The 20625-nt window shown below is 39.0% G+C and overlaps 1 protein-coding gene across 1 annotated transcript; it reads right to left on the reverse strand.

Annotated features, from left to right (window-relative positions):
- Positions 1 to 480: 480 nt before the first annotated feature.
- On the reverse strand, positions 481 to 19183 carry LOC137269795 (uncharacterized). The gene is made up of 5 exons (XM_067803633.1): positions 19050 to 19183; positions 2894 to 2992; positions 1337 to 2592; positions 1162 to 1251; positions 481 to 661 (listed from the first exon to the last, which is right to left on the reverse strand). Exons 2-3 carry the CDS (start codon positions 2931 to 2933, stop codon positions 1493 to 1495), a joined length of 1140 nt encoding a protein of 379 aa, XP_067659734.1. The 5' UTR covers positions 2934 to 2992; positions 19050 to 19183; the 3' UTR covers positions 481 to 661; positions 1162 to 1251; positions 1337 to 1492.
- Between the last annotated feature and the right edge of the window lie 1442 nt (positions 19184 to 20625).

Below are 20625 nucleotides of genomic sequence, written 5' to 3' on the forward strand. Positions count from 1 at the left end.
GAAACGATATATAAGGACTGCTACATTTGTGTCTGACGTCATTCCATTTCAACTGGTGAATTTGTCTAAAAACTCCAAATGTGCACATACATCTTGTCTGGGTGTGACTGTCGCATGTGCTGTGTCTTGCAAAGAAGGGTAAAGCCTCTCTGACTCAGTGTTCCAAGACAGGTGTTTCAGGAAGGACTTCATAATGGCTGTACACTTGCCCTTGTCCATATCCAGCTCGGTGGGGAACGAGGTACATTTGGTTGAATTCACACGTCGGTCTACCCTTGTCAGGAAGTTTGTTTTTTCCTGACTCACATGGTAGTCTACAGCGAGGTGGACAACTTTGAAATCAAGATTCGTATCCTTCTTTACGTGATTAATAATCAGCATCGCTAAGCTGGTGTTGTATTTGGTGATCGTCTTCATGTTCCCATCTTTGCCTGTGAATGTCAGGAGCATGACAGGCTGTGTAGGGGAAAACACACACACACATCACACAAGACAGATGCAGGTACTTTCCCCTCCCAGGATGGGTCTATCATTTTCAGTAAGCTGCCTCCAGCGATGATGACTGTACAGTCTCTGTCTGGTAGGTCTTTCAGTCGCTGTACAATTTGGGCATACTTTGTATTCAGTATGGCTTCAATATTGGTCAGGAAAACCCCGAAAACTGAAAAAACAGTATAATTTATGGAGTCACGCATGCTCATCATTGCTGTGATCATTTACCAAGTGGTGTGTTTTTATGTTTAACACGGAACACCATGCTCCAACTGTACCATGGTTGTCTGTAATAAATTGAGTCTGGACCAGGAAATCGAGAGATCAACAACATGAGCAAGTCAGCAGGCCTGACCACATAATCTCATTAGTCGCCTCTAACTACAAACGTGAGCTTCTGAATTCTAACTCGTACCTTTAAGGGTTTGCCACTTACATCTTTGAAAAAATAGATTGAATATATTTGAAAAAAAGATGGTATAATAAGTGTTTTAAACTCGGTGATAAATTTTGCACAAATATCACATTCATACGTACATGCACACAAAGACATAAAACTGACACAAACAAAAATCCACGCTATTATCCCATTAGTTTCTCACTGTAGATTAAAACACTATTAACAGAAGTTGCTTAGCATTGTCAAACCAAACATACTGTAATACGTACATGATTGTTTTGATTCAGCTGGAAGTATTCTCAGTATCTTTCGTTTTTCGGTTATAGATAGAACACTTGATTGGAGCATATCACCTGAAACTGGTACATCAAATGGTTAAGGCATACAAAGTCATTAATAATAAAAACAATATTGGAAATTATATCAGTAACATTACAGCCTTACCAGAAGTTCGGAATCCTGGTTCTGGATCATCAATTTCAGACAGGTCATCAAAGGTCGGTAAGGGGATTTCTCCTTCCGAACTGTACCTGCTAGGAACACTGGAGTCATCACTCTCGTCAGTATCGCTCGTCCTTCTGAGCAACTCTGAATGCTCATTCATGGCAAACTTCTACGTCTGTGTGGATGATATCGCTTTAACCAGGCCTCTTTGTCCATCCGCTGTATAGCATTGTTCTTCACTTCATACGCCCTCGGCCCGTCCTTGTCATTGAAGATGATACCATCAAACCAACGCACAGCTACCTCGAGAACACGTCCCTGTTTTCCAGGAATTGCATGGAACTTCACTTCAATCAAATCGTCAGGGACGCTACAGAATGTTCCTTTTTGTAAGGCTATTGTCTCACTTTGAAGTTTACATTTAATTGCATTGATGATCTCAAATTCTGGGAAATTAATCGGAAACCCATCAACGTTAAGAAGCTTGGTTCTGTAACTTTCAAACTCTAGGGTATATTCACTTATCCCGACATAGTACGATCCTCCTCCCTCAACCTTCGATAAAGAGGTCAGGTTATCTTTCAGTTTGAGTTCATGCCATATAAAATCCACTATATCTGCCGGACTTTTCGAAACTTGTTGTGCTATTTGCTTTTTTAATTTGGCAAGATGGAGACTTTTGACCTCAGTATTTCTGCTTTCGTGGAGTTGTTGAATGTTTTCACATAAACCTTTTGTTTTGGGTTTCTGTGTACTTTTGTAAGTCTCTCTGCTCATGCACTTCGCCAACCTGGCGGAGGTTACTGGCACGTTTTCAATGTCGTTCTTTGCTTTCGTGTTAAAATCCACAGTGGATACCCCATTCGTTTCTTTCACGTTTACTAGGATGAAGTCAGTATTGCCCAGAAACTCATGAATTTCAGAGAGCCACCCCCTCCTATACGCTTCCACGTATAACTCTTCGTCGTCAAGGAGATCAGTCAGAGTCTTGGTGATAAACTCATCAAACTGTTCCAGACACCTGTCCTCGGGTAGTTGACCCTCAACATGAATCAGTACTTGACCTCCCCCGCTGTTCCTCCAAGCTGAAACCGTCTTCCCAAATCTATCAAGAGTTTTCTTCTTTTTTTCTAAAAGTTGCCCTGATTTCTTTCCAGCACAAATGATTGCATGCGTTGTATGAAGAGTAAGTATGTTGACATTGTTATATTCACAAATGTATGATTGTCCAACCGCCTGACATTTTTGGCACCCATCTGGAAATGTATAGATGTCAAGAAACATATTTGGAAGAATATGTGACATGCTAAAACATGCATTGAAAATGCCATGTATATAATAGTACGTGTTTAGTACTGGAAATCTTAGCCAGGACTGTCAAACTGACTATTACGCACATATATTATTTGTGTGACACACAGTGTGTCCAAACACATTAGTCATTGCTAAAGCCTAATTGAGACGAGCACCTAATTTGAAACCATTATCTTTACCCTTTCAAAGTGTCAAATCGGATTTATATGCTACTAAATATTAACTAGTTTGTAATATTAGTACCTGTATAATCCGTAGCGAGTTCTGACCTGCAGGATGACATGACATGATCATCATTCAGTATGCGTTTGTTTAACGTTCACTGGCCAATCACTGTAAGTCCTGGAAAAAAATATGGCTTGATAAGAAGTAGATGCATGTGATGTGACACCATTTTACGGTGGGGCGTGTGGCAGACACAAGAAAAAAATCGAAGATTTAGAACATTTCAAACATAAAGTTTATCACAATTACAATGATTTATAAATTGTCACCAGCCTCTTTAAGTGTCAAAATGTGGGCAATCTTTATAGTTTTTGGATTTACTACCTTCAGTTTCTTCTTTCCCTTTTTATGCGGACCTGACACAATAAGTCATAGCATGAACGATATCTACAATACCGTACGCAAAGGGAGAACGCTTTTAGTGTAAATTTGTTTCGATTTGCTGTTCTCTGTGAAGAACGAGAAACAAATAGTGTCTCGTGGGTATGCGCTATAAACATATCTTATCATAAACAATAATTTACTCAGTCTGCATCATTCCTGTTTTATATTAATTATGATAAGAACAATGTTACATAATATATAACGATTGCTTTAGCGCCTCGTATCCGGCGAGGTGCTCACTGGCGTAGTGACAAAGTTAAATCGATGCACAAAGTATGCACCCGATCCTGAAAGTAAAGTTGAATGCTGAGCAGAAGGGATGTGTTTTAAGGAGTGACTTAAAATGTCTTTTATTTGCTGTTTCCTTGTTTAGATGACCGAGTTGGTGGGAGATGCAAACAGAGGTGACACAGGCGTCGTAGATGGAGACAGAGGCTGGTTAAGTAGAGCCTCTAAGAAAACTGGTCAATCAGCAAGATCGGATCGTCATTGTTGATAAAATAATTGTTGGTAATGCAGAACCTGAAAATCTTGGCGTGAAGAAAGTGCATGGTTACACTGCAGGAGTGATGTGGTCAGTCTTATAAATGTTTGTGATGCATCTAGGTTCTGAATTCGCTGTGACGTGTCTGGAGTTGTATATGTAAGAGTTACAGTTTTGCCGTTGAAATGCACGTTTTGCTGATGTAATGTATGCAATGGAAACGTGCTCTACCTGATGGAGAGTTCAATATGTAGGATATGCTTGACCGTGACTCTCTGATCACAAGTGATACAAAACAGAGGATCCTCACCTTTTAGCAGGTATGCATGAGTATATCTTGTATGGCCAATACGACATCGTCGTAAAATAACCTCTTCAAATCTGGACTGACAGCCGAAATAGGTGTAACCAATATACTTTTTTTTATTTCATGTAACTAGCTACTCGAGTGTCCCACTTCTTCTGTATCAGATCACGGATGTAAGTTCTAATGCTAACCTTGTAATCAGAATATGGAACTTTGTAATCAGAATATGCCTTGGCAGCAAGATCTGCCATTGTGTTACCAGAAATGCCTACGTGGATGGGTTACCAACAAACGACGATGTGGTATTGGCCAGTACCAAGATTATTATACAATTCAATAATTTCTATTAAAAGTGGATGTTTGCAAGAAGTTTTTTAATAGCCTGAAGGCAAGAAAGAGAGTCGGAAAAGCTTATATACTCCTTATGTTTCGGGTGTTTTTGAATATATTTGAGAGCTGTTAATATGGCGTTTGCTTCTTCAGTAAAAATAAAGCTGATATCTGGAATTCTAGAAGATATTGTACTCGATCCAATGACGGTGGCACAAGCTACTGCGCCACCGTCTTTGGAACCATCTGTAAATAAGGGTTTATAATTGCTATATTTATGTTCTAATTGATTATATTCTTGTTTATATTGTAATTCATTAGTTTCTGATTTTTTAAATGAAGTTAATGTTAGGTCAACTGCCAAAGAGGAGAAGAAAGAAAGGGTTTAAATTCTGTGCCCTAGAGGTGGAACAAGAGAAGATTTTTGTCTTACAAATCCTCATAAAGTGGATTGAACACACAGTATATGCAGGATTAGATTCATCAGAGTATAATTTAGTAATGTATTGTAAGGATGATTTGATCCGGCGTTGTGTAAGAGATGGTTCATCAGCCTCAACGTAAAGACTGTCAATAGGTGAAGTTCTAAAAGACCCAAGACAAAGTCATATACCTTGGTGATGGACAACATCAAGAAGTCTGAGGTTGCTTTTACAGGCTCCACCATATACGATGGAGCCATAATCGAGTTTGCAACGGACCAGTGATCGATATAAGTGTAAGAGGGTGGTTTGATCGCCTCCCCACTTTGAGTTGGAAACAACTTTCAACAAATCTAATGCCTTCAGGCATTTAGCTTTAAGGGAGTTAATATGGGGTAAGAGGTTTAATGAGAATCGAAAATTAAACCTAAGAACTTGGCCTCCTTGATAACTTTGATGGGAGTGCCATTTAAAAACAGTTCAGGGTCCTTATGTGGCTTATATTTTCTACAAAAATGTATACACTTTGTTTTAGATTTAGAAAATTTAAAGCCGTTTTCAAGACACCATCTATTTATTTTATTTAAACACAACTGTAATTGCCGTTCAATAGTACGTATTTTTTACCACAACAGGAAATATTAAAATCATCTACAAAAAGTGATCCATCATAATTGACTCATTTAAAACCTTGGATAAACTATTAATATAGCGTTTGCCTGCCTTTTAAAAGCTCTGATATAAAAAGAGGCAAACGGCCTCTCAGCCCAAAATCATGTAAATCCTTCAAAATACCATGCTTCCAGGTCGTGTCATAAGCTTTCTTGAGATCAAAGAAAATCGATACGGCATGTTGTTTATTAACTAAAGCATTTGTAGCGAAGTATGCTAAACGTACCAAATGATCGATGGTACTACCATTTTTCCTGAAACCACACTGAATATTTAATTTGTGATCAGGTTATTGGTTTCAAGATAACAAGTTAATCTATTATTTACCATACGTTCCATGGTTTTACAGACACAGCTGGTTAGAGATATCGGTCTGTATTTCGACGGATCTGTATGATCTCTGCCAGGTTTTGGTATTGGGACTACAATGGCATTACGCCGTGAAGGGGGAAGTTCCCCCGACGTCCATATTTGATCAAATATATCTAAAAGTGCCATTAGACATGGTTCAGCTAAGTGTTTCAGTAGCTGATAATGTATATTATCATCGTCATTTGCAGAGTCATGACCTTGAGCAGTGTGTAGCTCAAGTAATGAAAACACTTCGTTGTAGTCTTCACCATTATTTGAATCGAAATTAAGTTTTGTCTTTTCCTGTTGCTTCTGATATGTCTGAAATTCGGGAACATACTTTGTCGATGATGAATTTTTGGCAAGTGTTTCGCCAAGTTTATTTGCAATTTTAGGTGTATCAGTAATTAAATTGTCACCATCTTTAAGATGGTGAACAGCAGCTTTTGAACCTTTGCCTTTTATTCTTTGAACCATCTTCCATACCTTAGACATTGGCGTACGTGAGTTAATTTTGGAGACATAGTTCCTCCAAGATTGCCGTTTATTTTGTTTAAAAGTACGACGCGCCTTCGCATTGAGTATCTTAAATTTACTTAAATTATGGACAGTTGGGTGATGGCGGAAATAATTTTCTGCCTTTCCCCTCGCTTTCCTGGCTTGCCTACAATCTGTATGAAACCATGGTTTCCGTACATGTGGATTTGTAAAGGACTTGGGTATACACTCATCAGCAATTTCATTTAAAACGTCAGAAAAAATTGAATAGGATCAGGTATATCACTGAGACATTCGGGTCTTAATTTAGATGCACATAAAGTTTGAAACAAGGACGAGTCTGCCTTGGCAAAATTCCACCTCGTATATGATGGAGAGTCAGATGGAGTATTTCTGAATAAGATAGTTGGAAAGTGGTCACTTCCACAGAGGTCATTGTGGAGTGACCAGTCACATTCATTAAGTACATTAGAGTCTGCAAGAGACAAATCTAGACAAGAGCAGGTGCCAGTTGCAGGTTGCAGATAAGTGCTTACATCATCATTGTATATACACAAGTCATTATTGGTTATAAAATCTTCCAGTATTTTACCTTTACTGTTAGTGTTTGTACCACCCCAAATTGGGTTATGGCCATTGAGATCACCCATTATGATACAGGGTTTAGGAAGCTGGTCATAGAGAGCTTGAAGATCAGACTGCTGGAGTGTTGAAGAAGGCGGAATATACAAAGAGCATAGTGTAAAGGTAACGTGAAGAATGAGTCTCACTGCAACAGCTTGGAGATTTGTTGTGAGTGTTACAGGACTATGGATAACATCCTGCTTTGAAAGGATTGAAGACCCTCCAGATGCCCAATCACCTGGAGGTGAAAAATAATTATAAGAAATGATCTGACGTAAATCAAAAGTATCTGTCTGCTTCAAATAGGTTTCCTGCAGACAGAAGGCCGATGGTGCAAAATCCTGGAATAGTAGCTGTAACTCATTGAAATTGGTCCTTAACCCTCTACAATTCCACTGTGCTATAGTTTTGGAATGGGGGTTTGATTGGGGATCTACCCCGCACTTTTTAGTGGGCGACAGACTATATGCCCTTTGATGGGTGTGTGACTTCCATGTCCTCAAGCGAACCATACTTATTAAGTTCAACTCGATTTTCTGATCCTTTGGATACTCTGCCACTTTGAAGTTTTTTTAGAAAGATCAGGCCTTGGTTTGGGTTTACTTTTAGCGACCTGTTTGACATTTCCAGTTGACCGAGATGGTGCTATCCTGTGATGTAGATGAGTCACGATTACTCAATGACTCAGATTGTATTTTGGCTGAAACTGTTGTTTGTGCGGAATGTTCTGGTGAAAACCTCTCGGGAGTAGTATGTCTTGACCCATGTCAAGTCTCTTTACCAGGTTATTGATGCAGTTTTGACTTTGGGCTGTTTTAGGGTTGTATCTGATAATGGTCTAGTTACTGATGCATACGTTTCGGTTAGTTCTGGAGATTGTACGAGACTTTTAGAGTCTGCAAAACTGATGTTTCTAGTAAATTTAATTTTGTTAATCTCCATTTGTTTTTTTTCCATACACTCCTTAGAGGACGAGGAGTGTGCACCAAAGCAGTTGGCACACTTTTTGAAGTTGCTGTCACAATCTTCCGTCACATGCGTCTTCTCACGCAGTGAGCGCATGTGACAGACAATGTACAGGTGTTCATACCGTGGCCAAACTTCTGACATTTGAAACATCTGAGAAGGTTGGGAATGTATGTTTTAACCCTGATATTGCAGTAACCAGCCTTTATTGATTGAGAAGCAGTTGGAGAAGAAAAGGAAAAGAGATAGGTATTTGTTGGATGGATTTCTGAGTTTTTACGGGTGGTAAATCGTTTGACAAATGTGACACCTTGGTCTTTCATTTCTGAGACTATATCCAATTCAGTCATGTCAGAGAACAATCGATCCCGATCTCTTACAACACCTTTAATTGTGTTAAGAGTTCGGTGTGCAGAAACGGACACAGGTGTACCTACATATGACTCAATGGAAAGGAGGTTGGATGCTTGCTGTCGTTTGCTGCATTCAATTAACAAAGCACCTGAACGTAAGCGTCTAATGTTTTTCACGTCTTCTGCAATGCCTTGAATGCCTTTAGAAACCGCAAAAGGATTTAATTTCAACGGTGTGTTATCGATAGTCTCAATCACTAGAAACCGTGGCCAGTAATCAATAGATTGTGAAGGTCGCTGTTCATCATCGTTGTCAAGTGGACGGTTAATTTTTTTGAGGGAGTTTCATAAGCCATGGTGAATGAGTAATTTTTCATTATCCGGGCTCCCCACCCACCATGGAGTGTCACAAGGACAATGCTAAAAACAAGCGGATCTCCAGCTTGCAGCACGAAGGATACCTGGATGATATACTCCAGCAGAAAAATTAAAGTTTAATCATTCCACCAGATTGGCCCATGAGCCACCGCCTTTTGGGCATACGACTCTAGGCAAAAACATGAAAGTGTACATTTGAAATTACAAAGGTCCAAAAATTCGCCAAGACTTACAAGGATATACGTTTTAACATTACATAATGTAACACTCAGGGCTTGGCTTGGCCAGCCGATTGGTTGAACCGGGCCCATTCAACCCCCCGTGTAGGTGAAGTAAGGGTCGAAGGGGTGTGTTGAAGCGAACGCGGTCACAGGCTCCCAGTGCCCTCAACACCCAGACACCCGTCCTCCACCGACACGGGGCTGGAACCCACGGCAAACGGGTTGGTGGACCAAATATCCCCCCGGGTCCAGAACTGGGGTGTCGGCGAGCTCTTAGCGTTACCCAGCACCCACCACGAGGAGGTGGCTTGCCATGGGTGCCTGGTGAATTTTGAAAGGAGCCAAGACAAAGTCATAGACCTTGATGATGGACAGAATCTGACAATTTTAAGTTGCTCTTGCAGGCTTCACCATAGACAATGGAGCCATATTAAGTTGGGAACGGACGAGTGATCGATATAGATGGAAGAGGATAGCTTGAATCTGAGACAACCTTTAACAAATCAAGTACCTTCAGGTATTTAGTTTTACGGGATTTAATATGAGGCAGAAACGTTACGTGTGAGTCAAAACTTAATCCCAAGAACTTGGCAACTTTGATGGGAGTGCCATCAAGAGACAGTTCAGGGTCTTTATTTGGTTCGTATTTACGGCAAAACTGTATACAATTAGGTTTTGATTTAGAAATTTTAAAGCCGTTTTCAAGACACCATTTGGTTATTTTGTTTAAACAGTTGCCGTTCAATAGTATGCATATTTTTCTAACAAGAAATATTAAAATCATCCACAAATAACGACCCATCTATTGAATCGTTTAAAACTTTTGTTACACTGTTGCTCTCGATGCTAATTAGAGTGACAGATAAAATATTGCTTTGTGGAACACCCTCATCCTGACTTTAATGATCAAACGTCCGAAGCCATGTAAATCTCTTAAAATACCATATTTCCACGTCGTGTCATATGCCTTTTAAAGATCAAAAAAGAGATAGACACAGCGTGTTGTTTATTTATTAGAACGTTTTTGACAAATGATTCCAAAAGCACTAAGTGATCAAGAGTACTTCTGTTTTTACGGAAACCACATTGTATATCTGTTATAATGATATTGGTTTCCAAGTACCAAACAAGTTGATTACTTATCATCGTTCCATGGTTTTGCAAACACAGTTTGTGAGTGAAATAGGTAGATAAATGGATGGATCCGTATGATGACGTCCATGTCTAGGTATTGGTACTACTATAGCGTCACGCCATGAGGGATGAAAATTACCCGAGATCCAAATATCATCACAAATGGTTAAAAGAGTTTCCAGACAGGATTCTGATAAGTGCTACAGGAGTTGGTAATGTATGTTATCAGCCCCTGTAGCAGTATTGTGAGCTTGATCAAGAGACGTATGAAGCTCATGAATAGAAAATAGTTCATTGTAATCTTCTCCATTATCTGAGTTGAAATTAATGCTTTTCTTTTCTTGTTGTTTTTAATATTGTTGGAAGTTAGGTACATAATTAGAAGAGGAAGAGTGTTTAGGGAGAGTTTCACCCAATCTGTTGGCAATATCTGATTTATCGGTAAGTAATTGATCTCCATGTTTACGATGATGGATGCTAGACTTAGTACCTTTGCCTTGTATTTTCTGGACCATGTTCCATACCTTGGACATGGGCGTTCGAGAATTTATGTCATCAAGGTGAGCTAACACATCAGAATTTCTGAAGATCATCAAACGTCACATTGCTAACACAATCAGCAATGTTGACAACATTTTCACAATTGTCGTTAGTACAATCAGAGACTGGGGAGAGTGTGGTAATACAATTGACATGTTTGGTTTCTAACCTGTCATGATATTTCTTAATCATGTTGACATGACACAATCTCTTCTGTTTACGACGACCACGTGCCAGAACGACATAGTCTGTGTCGCTAACCTTTCTGTCAACAACACAAGGACCATGATATTTTGCTCTCAGTGGCTGACCAGGAATGAGAAACAAAACTAACACTTTCTCACAACAAGTAAAATTTCTCTCTTTTGACTTTCTGTCATAGTTCTGCTTCATTTTTTCTTGTGAAATGTTCAAATGTCGTCTGGCCAATTCACTTGCTTTTGATAGTCTGTCCCTAAATGTAGACACATAGTCTAAGAGCATGATCTCAGGTCTGTCATTGAGCCATTGTTCTTTTAAGTGTTTTAGTGGCCCACACACACTATGACCAAACACAAACTCAAAGGGGCTAAACCCTAAACTTCCCTGAAATGACTCTCTGACAGCAAACAACAACAAATGCACACCCCCATCCCAATCTTTCTCTGTCTCAGAACAATATGCCTTGATCATATTCTTCAAAGTTTGATGAAACCTCTCTAAAGCTCCCTGTGACTCTGGAGGATAAGCACTGGACTTAACTTGCTTAATACCTAACTGGTACATAGCTTGTTGAAACACCTTAGACATAAAGTTTGAGCCCTGATCAGACTGAACTACATCTGGCAAACCAACTAAGGTGAAAAACTTGATCAAAGCCTTGACAATTACAGGAGCAACAATCCTACGAAGTGGAATTGCTTCAGGAAATCTGGTAGACGCACACATGATTGTGAGTAAATACTGATTACCAGACTTCGTCTTAGGCAGTGGACCAACACAATCAATAATAACTCTACGGACAGGTTCCTTAAAAGCCAGTATAGGTTTCAAGGAAAGCGGAAGGAATTTTCTGATTTGGTTTCCCAACAATATGGCATGCATGACAGGTCTTACAAAATTCAGCCACATCTTGTATCACATTGGGCCAAGAGAAATGTGCTAAAATTTTCTCACAAGTTTTGTTTACACCCAAATGACCTGAAATGGGACTTTCATGTGCCAATGAAAGTCCATGTTTTCGAAATAATTTCGGTACCACAATTTGATGGTACAAGTTCCATTCATCCTCCGCAGGAACATCCGGCGACCTATATTTTCTCATCAGAACACCTTGCTTGTAGTGATAACAAACTGGAACCTTGCTAACCTCCTCAAAAGAAACAGCCTTACTAGCCATCTTCTGCACTTCAACATCCTGACCCTTTGCGCTAATAAGCTGCTCTCTGGAAAGAATGTGTTCACCACCTGACAAACTATTTGACTTATCAAGAAGTCCTGAAGAGCTACTACTCTTTGTAGATGAGTTATCTGTCTCCATCTCACACAAAGAATGATCCATAAAAGTATCTGACAAATCATAAATGGTGTCATTCTGCAAAGACGTCTTGGAAGAAATGCCTTTCAACATTGAACGAGTCACTGTACTATCTTACCTCTCTGGCGAAATAGAGACAATTGGATCAGCGCCAACTTTAGCCCCCATAAGATCATTACTAATCAACAAATCGACACCCGGAACTGGGAGAAAGTCTAGAACACCAACTTTCACCTCACCTGAAATCAGATCTGACGTCAAATTCACAAAATGGAGAGGAGCAGAAGAATTTACAAAATATCCTTCAAAATTAGAGACTGAAGAGCTCCCGTGTCCCTCAAGATAATAACGGGCAGTGGGGTTAGAATTATCTCCTATAAGTGACATAAAACCCTTAGACACTAGGGCAGAACCTCCTTCCGAACTACAGAATCTGGAGACTTACTCTCACAAACAAAACTCTCCTCAGACCACCTGGAAAGAAAGGCTTAGGTGCGATGGACACAAAGCATTTGGGAAACCTGTAGCCTGATTTCTAAACTGGAGTTTGTAACATGCAGAAATCAAATGACCTGGCTTCTTACGATATGCAGAAACAGGATCAGAACCACTGGTAGTCTTAGGCTTAGACTGAAAAGTATCTGACTGCTTGCCACTAAAATTTGAACCTGTTGTAACACCAGCATGTTGTAACCAGCATGTCCTGAAGTTTTAACTGGGAAATAGCTTTTCTGGCCTGAAAACTTTACATTATCCGGAGACCTAAAAGAACTCTTGTGAGTCAAACAATAATCATCTGCCAACTTTGCTGCCTTATGTAAGTCATCAACCTTTTGTTCATCCAAATAAGTCTTAAGGTCAGCATGAACACTCTGCTTGAAATCTTCCATCAACACTAACTATCTCAAACCATCAAAATCTGTGACTTCCTTAGACCCACACCAGCTATCAAACAATGTTTCCCTTTCTCTAGCAAACTCTACAAAAGTCTCATTGTCTCTTTTTGAGGATTTCTGAATTTCTGACGATATGCCTCAGGCACTAACTCATAAGCTTTCAAAAGTGTACTCATGACAACATCATAATCTGAGCTTTGTTGTACTGAAAAGGCTGAATAAGCATCCCGAGCTTTACCCTTCAAAACAGTTTGCAACAGCATAGTCCATGATTCCCCAGGACATTGAGATTCTCAGCAACTTTCTCAGAATGTAGAAAATGTTTGTCTACTTCTTTTTCATGAAAAGGGGGTACAAGCCTAGCATGCCTTGCAATGTCAAAAGTGGAAGAATCTGAGGTCTGAGAAGGGTTTTCAAGTTTTTTGTCAGAGCATTTTCTTTGACAATTTGAAGTTTCTTCAATTGTATTTCTTTCTCCATCTTAAACTTCATTTCCATCCTTCTCAATTCTTCTTGTTTTCTATTTCCCTCTTTTTGAATTTGAAACTGAATTCAAGTTTCTTTATTTCTAATTGATCTGAACCTTCCTCTGGCACCATCATCTTCAAAACCCCATCAGTATAATAATTCAACACAATTTTCAAAATCTGAAATTTCTTCATTGCAGGTTTGCCATCAAGTTTGAGATGTGCAATAAATCTGATTTCCTCAACTGACTAATTGTCTCAGAGTCAGGGGACAATACAAACTTATCAAATTCAAACACCATTTTGCTGATTCAACAATGAACTTGTTGCAAAATTGCAGAAATTTGGAATATATTCCACAAATGGTCTCAAATGTCAAATGAATTCCATCCTGGACGAGCCCCCCATTTTGTTACAGTTAAGAATTTTGACAAACTATGTAAGAAATCCTCCTGTGAACCAGGAAAACAGAACAAAGACAAGTCATAAACGTTCAAATTATGAATTATTATGCAACGAGAGCATGGTATACTAAGTCACAATTCAATAGTCACAATGCTGATTACAAATACAATTCAAGAGAGACAAAATCTAAGTCAGTGGGTCACAAAATACAATATAGCAAACTCACCAAAGTCTTTGTGCGAGGGAGAATCAACTATGGCAGAATGTAAACACAGCGATCGGTCTGACAGCAGATAATGTAGGTCAGGCGTTGATGCTCAAGCGTTGGCAGTGATGCATCTTCCAGTTAATATGAATGAGTGTCCTCCTCAACACGACAACTAGCCTTTTACATATTCTATGTCATTTCCCGAAAGTTCGGGCGCAAACGACTATCGTCAACACTGTAGAATGCCCTCGAATAAGTCTCCCGGAAGTAAACACATAGAAAACTAGGACCAGATAAATTCTGGAAAACCAGAAGCCTAAAAGTGTTGACCAGCTATTAAAACGAAATGTGACCCATCATATTTAATATTCAAAACACTAAATGTTGTGACCAAATAACAATTATTACTGAATTAATAACAAAATATACAGAAAATACACACTCGTAACACATAGTGCTAAATATAATTGTCATTCTGTTTTTTCTGTTGCTTTTGGAGACCCTAAACAGCCTAACATTTTGTATGACGGGTTAACATTTCAATTGTTGTGAAGCGTTATAACGTATGGTATATATGGGATTACACCTCTGTAACTATGATGTACGGGAGATATGTCACCTTGAGCTCAATGAAACATGTAATTGCATATTTGCTGCAGAGGTATCATCATGAGCCAGCATGTGTGAACAACTACTATGACTGCGGATTTGGGATGTTGAGCAGAGACAGTGTTAAAATTTGGAAGTTGTCTATTGTTAAATGTCTATGTTTTGCCTATAAATAGTATCTTCAGTGTGGTTTACTTGTACAATATCCAATAGATTTACAATGTTTGATTTTGCAATGATTGTAATCATTCCCGTAACCAGTACTCTGTGTTTTGTGATTTCATGACCGAAAATGCAGCAATATTATAATTTCGCCAAAACTATTATCTGACCACCACAGCAAAAATAACTTGGTTTCCACATTGCGGAAACCTGAAGGAAACTGGACTGAAAGTTTCCAGTCAGAATCCAGTGAGTTTCTGTTCGTTTACACTGAGTAAAAATATTATCTGACCATGCACGCAATTCTGGTCTTGAAGTTTAAAAACAAACCTGAACACAATTATATTAGTAAACACCAGGATTAATGTGTAATCTTTGCAAATTTGATTTTGAACATGATGTTGTTAGCATATGTATCAGCCCTACTAATAGGGTTGCTAAAGGGGGCATAAAACTAAACTCACTCACTGCAGCTAATAAGCCCTCACGAGGCTAGCAGTATATGCGACTGATGACCTCTTGACAACATGACAAGTTGATGTTTAATGCCTCCGTGACGTGTGAACATCTACTACGAACTGGCTAAAACTGATAACATACTTGGAGCTCATAATGGCCAAACTATTTTTGAAATAAATCATATTTAAAAACTTGGGGACTAATGGGATTTCCCAGGATGCAACTTTCTTTTTGTTTCCACTTTGTTCACTATGCAACTGCATTGTGAGAGCAAGTTCATGGTGTTTCCTTTGATTATTTGATTTTCTGTAGTTCTCATTTCAGTTATGAAATGCAAATGTTTCATGTAAAAACAATGTGGTATGACGCTCTTGCAAAAAAAGTGTGCTATCAAAGTTTGTAGGGAAGATATCGTTCGATGTAATAGGAGAGTTCATTGATGGACAAGTAATTCCCTTTGCAGATAGATATTTGTGGTTTTGAGGCATTCAGCGCAGGTTAAACCACGAATACGATAAGAATTCAGCAGGCAACATTCATACGTAACGGAAAAAAGACTTTTTGACAATTATTATACGATATTGGATCGTAATGAAGTCCAGCGTTGTTGTATTGCTTCCTCGCAATCAGTTTACCGAACCCTTACGAAAATGTTGACACTTTGACACATAGTTAAGACACAGAGTTTACCAACTGTAGAAGCATTGCAACTCGCACTCATAAAATCCACAGTGGTTTCCCTTACGCGAATTGATCCAAGGGTCGGTATTTAAAATGATAGGATTCGTTTTTTGTACCAACGTTAAGGTAGTTCATATTCAGATTCATGGGTTGTTTTGATTTCAATACATTTTTGTCTTTCTGGAAAGTGGGTAATAGGCGACAGGTGCGAGTAAACTGGGCACGCAGTTCTGCAATACTTGGACGGAACATCCAGCTAGTAGCAGGTGGCAAATGACTTAAGACCTCGTGGTTCCCAGCATAGTGATCTACCTTCATTTGTTGGCGACTTAAGGCTGTTTTTATATTACGGATTGCCCGAAGGTGCTATTAGTTATAACGTGAGATGCTAGTTTTAATTGTGATTGTCTAGTTTGTTTTTTACTGTCCCTTGACGACGGTTTTGTAATGTGCACATATTCATTACCAACGTCAATTTCTTTCGCGTCACCATATTGATGAAATATTTCCGATGTGACGTTAAGCATAGCCTCACTCACTTGGAAGGAAATAACATCCACAAGTATTCAGACAAAACTGAACTTTTGTATCATTACCTTGTTTACATTTAATAGAGATTGCGTCTCCTCACACTTCTGAAATACAATTGGACATTCCGTACCATAAAGCACAACCTCAGATATTTATCTGTCACTTAAACATGCCGTCAACTTCTGTCTTCAAAGCAATAGAAGAATCTTACACACACACGGTCACTTACAGATGGTACGTCGTATATGAGTGAGTCAGGAAGTACAGATTTACACCGCTATATTCCAGCCATGCCAAGGCAGGTGACACTAGAAATTAGTTACACACTTTGTACTCGGGCGTTAACCACAAGTCGACATATATGCATTATGAGAACTTAGGGTTAGCCCATCCTATATCACCCTCACCAGAGACTTAATATATATGTATTCCGTTAGGATGAAATGACAAGTTACTAGACAACCGACATGATATAATCAAAAAGAAATGCCACCTATTCTGATTTACATTCTGAATTATTTACATTCAGACTTGGCTGTGATAATGTGCGTTTATAATTATAAGGTCACCTTGACAGTTTAAATAAGACCCTCTGAACGCCATGAACGCACCATGGACTGTTTGCATAAGAATCAGTTCAGGTTTATCTGGCATGATAAATGACATATGTTACATGATAAATTAAATAACGCTAACCATAGACTAAACAAGTTTAAAACGAACATCGATATTGAAGTGTGAGTACTGTAGTCGCTCTGGGTCTCTCTGTTGTGCCCAAACACATACTGTGTATTTATTCTGTCGATTTGTTTCATGAATCAGTGGGTACGTTTGGTGTGTATCATTATATGGTTTTAGCTGTATAATCGTGCCCCAGCAAGTGATGTCATAGAAGGATACAAACACGGATCGATGCAGGCCATGCTGGAGCATGTTCTTGACATATGTATTAGTGAGTTAGTCAGCTAGGTAATATTTAAATTGCAATGCGATTGCATGAAGACGAGTGAGTTAGATTAGTTTTACTCCGCACTCAGCAATATTCCAGCAATATGGCGTTGGTCTGTAAATAATCTAACACTATGTATCGTTTGTCACATATAACAGTGACATTACTTACAAGACCTGTCATATTCTATGCAAGAAATGTACCTGTGTCAACCTGTGGCATATGGTTGGTGCGTCGACTGGAGAATTTGTTCGGAATTATATGAAGACTGCGTTAACAAATGCATAGTTTTGTTCGAACTTCTTTAGTTGGTTCCACAAGACATGACAAACAAGTACACATGAATGAGGTGAGCGGACTTCCAGCTCAACTCCTGGGCCTTTCCTGCGAGCGGCATAATCCTGCTCGCGGTCGTCCCTAACAGACAGTCGGTATTCCAACTCCACACACTCCGAATGCAGATATGAGCACGCACGCATGCACGCACGCACGCACGCAAGCACGCAAGCACACACACACACAGAGATATTGAATAATATGGCTTGGTTTCACATTTTAGGGATTTCAGAAATATTTGGATGTTGTCTGTCTTGAATTAGACATATACAAGAAAGGTCAGTTCTCGGGGAAAAGATCATATCATGATTCTCAAAGAGTTATAAAAAGACTGTCGTTAGCTTTCTTTCTTATGTTTTACTATTACGGAATCCGTTGCTATAACTGTGAGTCGAAAGTAAAACACTCTTTAAGTTGAAAATTGATAAATCAGTACTAACTATCTCACAAGAGTCACTTATTTCTATTAAACTTTGCACTGCACCTCTCCTATTGGTATAAATACTGGGGAAAAGCATCCAAGTTATAGGTAGCACAGGTATTAACGCAAAACTTGTTAAAACACGAGGAAACTGATATGGTCTCAGATATTCAAACCCACACCTCTTTCACTAATATTAAAACTTTCACTTAAATCTGAAAAGAATCCTATTAGCTTTTGTATAGGGCAAACGAACATAATAACAAAATCAGTTCTAAAAGTTAAAATATAAAATCTACAAACTAAAATCAAACTCCACTCTGCTATTGTTATAGGAACTACTCAGTCGTCATAGGTCATAGGTCATACGAACAAAATGTCCTCAACGGGACGGGTTGACAGAATTTCATTCGTATACTATTCCTTATGTTCCCAGCCATAAGTAACTCTGATCGGAAAGTTTTAATGTGATTTTTCAGATACTGATTGTGTTTCTGAATTACCGCAAGTGAATAAATAATGTATTCAGTTTAAATAACCCAAATCCACAATTAACTGATTAACTGTCACTTCTGGAAGTTTGTGTGTATCATGATGTGATAAGATCTTCACGTTCATTGCTTTCATAAATAATTGTGCCGTAGATTCGTACACTGCATATTCATTCGACTTATATACAGTGTACCGCTGTATACAATGAACTGTGATTGATGTTTCAAATTCTGGCAAGGGGGCTACTGATTGCAGACAAGACGAGGGTAGTGATCATTGAAATTCGAGCAAAACATGTGAATCGTTCCTGTTAACTTTTAACAAACCGAAAATATAAGATACATGCAGTATCAAATTACAGAAAGGATGTATACTCACCGATGCATTCTCCGTAACCATCAAATCATTGTTTCTACACAATGATTCCCTCTGAATGCTCAGCTAAACATGACGTCAGCACAGGTACTTTGCCCTGCTACGTTGCCGCGGCTCAGAAAGTCCACAGTACAAGAAGAAACTCATGCTGCAACTTGTAACCAAGTGTAGAGCCTCTTTACATGTTAGGAATATGCATGGTGCGGTCTGACAGTGAACTGTGCTCTTGTTTTTGTGTAAACAAGCATACCGCACACTCTACGCCTAGATAAGTGTGTTACTTCCTGGTCCTTCATTAAACCAGGTATAGAGGGCAATGAGAGTGAATGAGTGATATTCTGTTTAGCGTCTGTTGTAGCTATATGGTCATTGTCAATGAGAGGAAATCAGTATATGTGTAATATTTATTAACACATAATTGTTTGTGTACACACACACACACACACACACACACACACACACACACAAACACGCACACACAGACTGTGGATTGGTAGTAACTTTGTCATCAGGCAACATTGTACACTTAACGGACGTCGCTGTTTGTTTTTTTTTCCTTATCTGCTAGCACTGTGAGGTTCGGCGACATTGATTTTCACTCCAAGGATTGTTTGGACTTTGATTTAACCATAAACGCTGGCAACACTGAATTTTTTTAATAGTCGAGATAAGGTGAAGAAAGCGACAAACGAACGTTAAATTCAACAGTTGTCTTGACAGCTAATTTTGGGTCAAAATGACATGGTGTAGTCTTGCAAGGGACAAGATATTGATTTTCACAATCTTCTGTTTGTATATTTTGTTCTGTTAATCCGATATGTGCGTCCCGTGAAACATATCTATTGTGCACACCCAGAGTAAGATACAGGTAACGGTATAAAGTACACAGTAATACTGTAACGATTGAGTGAGTGAGTTTAGTTTTACGCCGCACTCAACATTATTCCAGCCATATGACGGCGGTCTGTAAATAATCGAGTCTGGACCAGACAATCCAGTGATCAACAAGATGACCATCGATCTGCGCAATTGGGAACCGATTACATGTGTCAACAAAGTCAGCGAGCCTGACCACCCGATCCCGTTACTCGCCGTTAGTTACCACGCTAGGGACCATGGGAACTTACATTACCTTTGCTACTTTTGCAACATTCAGGATCACTATTCTCGGCAACTGTTTATTCCATGCAGTTTCTTGTAAGAGTTTCTTATGAGATGTTATTGTTACTCTGCTAAAATGATGTGTCCCAAAATGCTGCAGATATTAAGCTTGGCATGCTGTTCATTAACTGCTTGTTCATTAAATGTTGTTCATATGTCAACCCATGTAACATGGAACACACACATATCGCATCTGAAAGGTGAATGTTGTTCATTTGTTCGCCCATATAGCAGGGAACACACACTGATGACATCTCAAAGGTGAATGTTGTTGATATGTCCACCCATACAGAAGAAACCTCAAAGGTGAATGTTGTTGATATGTCCACCCATACAGAAGAAACCTCAAAGGTGAATGTTGTTGATATGTCCACCCATACAGAAGAAACCTCAAAGGTGAATGTTGTTGATATGTCCA

The sequence above is a fragment of the Haliotis asinina genome, unplaced genomic scaffold (genome assembly GCF_037392515.1).
Source record: "Haliotis asinina isolate JCU_RB_2024 unplaced genomic scaffold, JCU_Hal_asi_v2 scaffold_17, whole genome shotgun sequence".
Lineage (NCBI taxonomy): Eukaryota > Metazoa > Mollusca > Gastropoda > Lepetellida > Haliotidae > Haliotis > Haliotis asinina.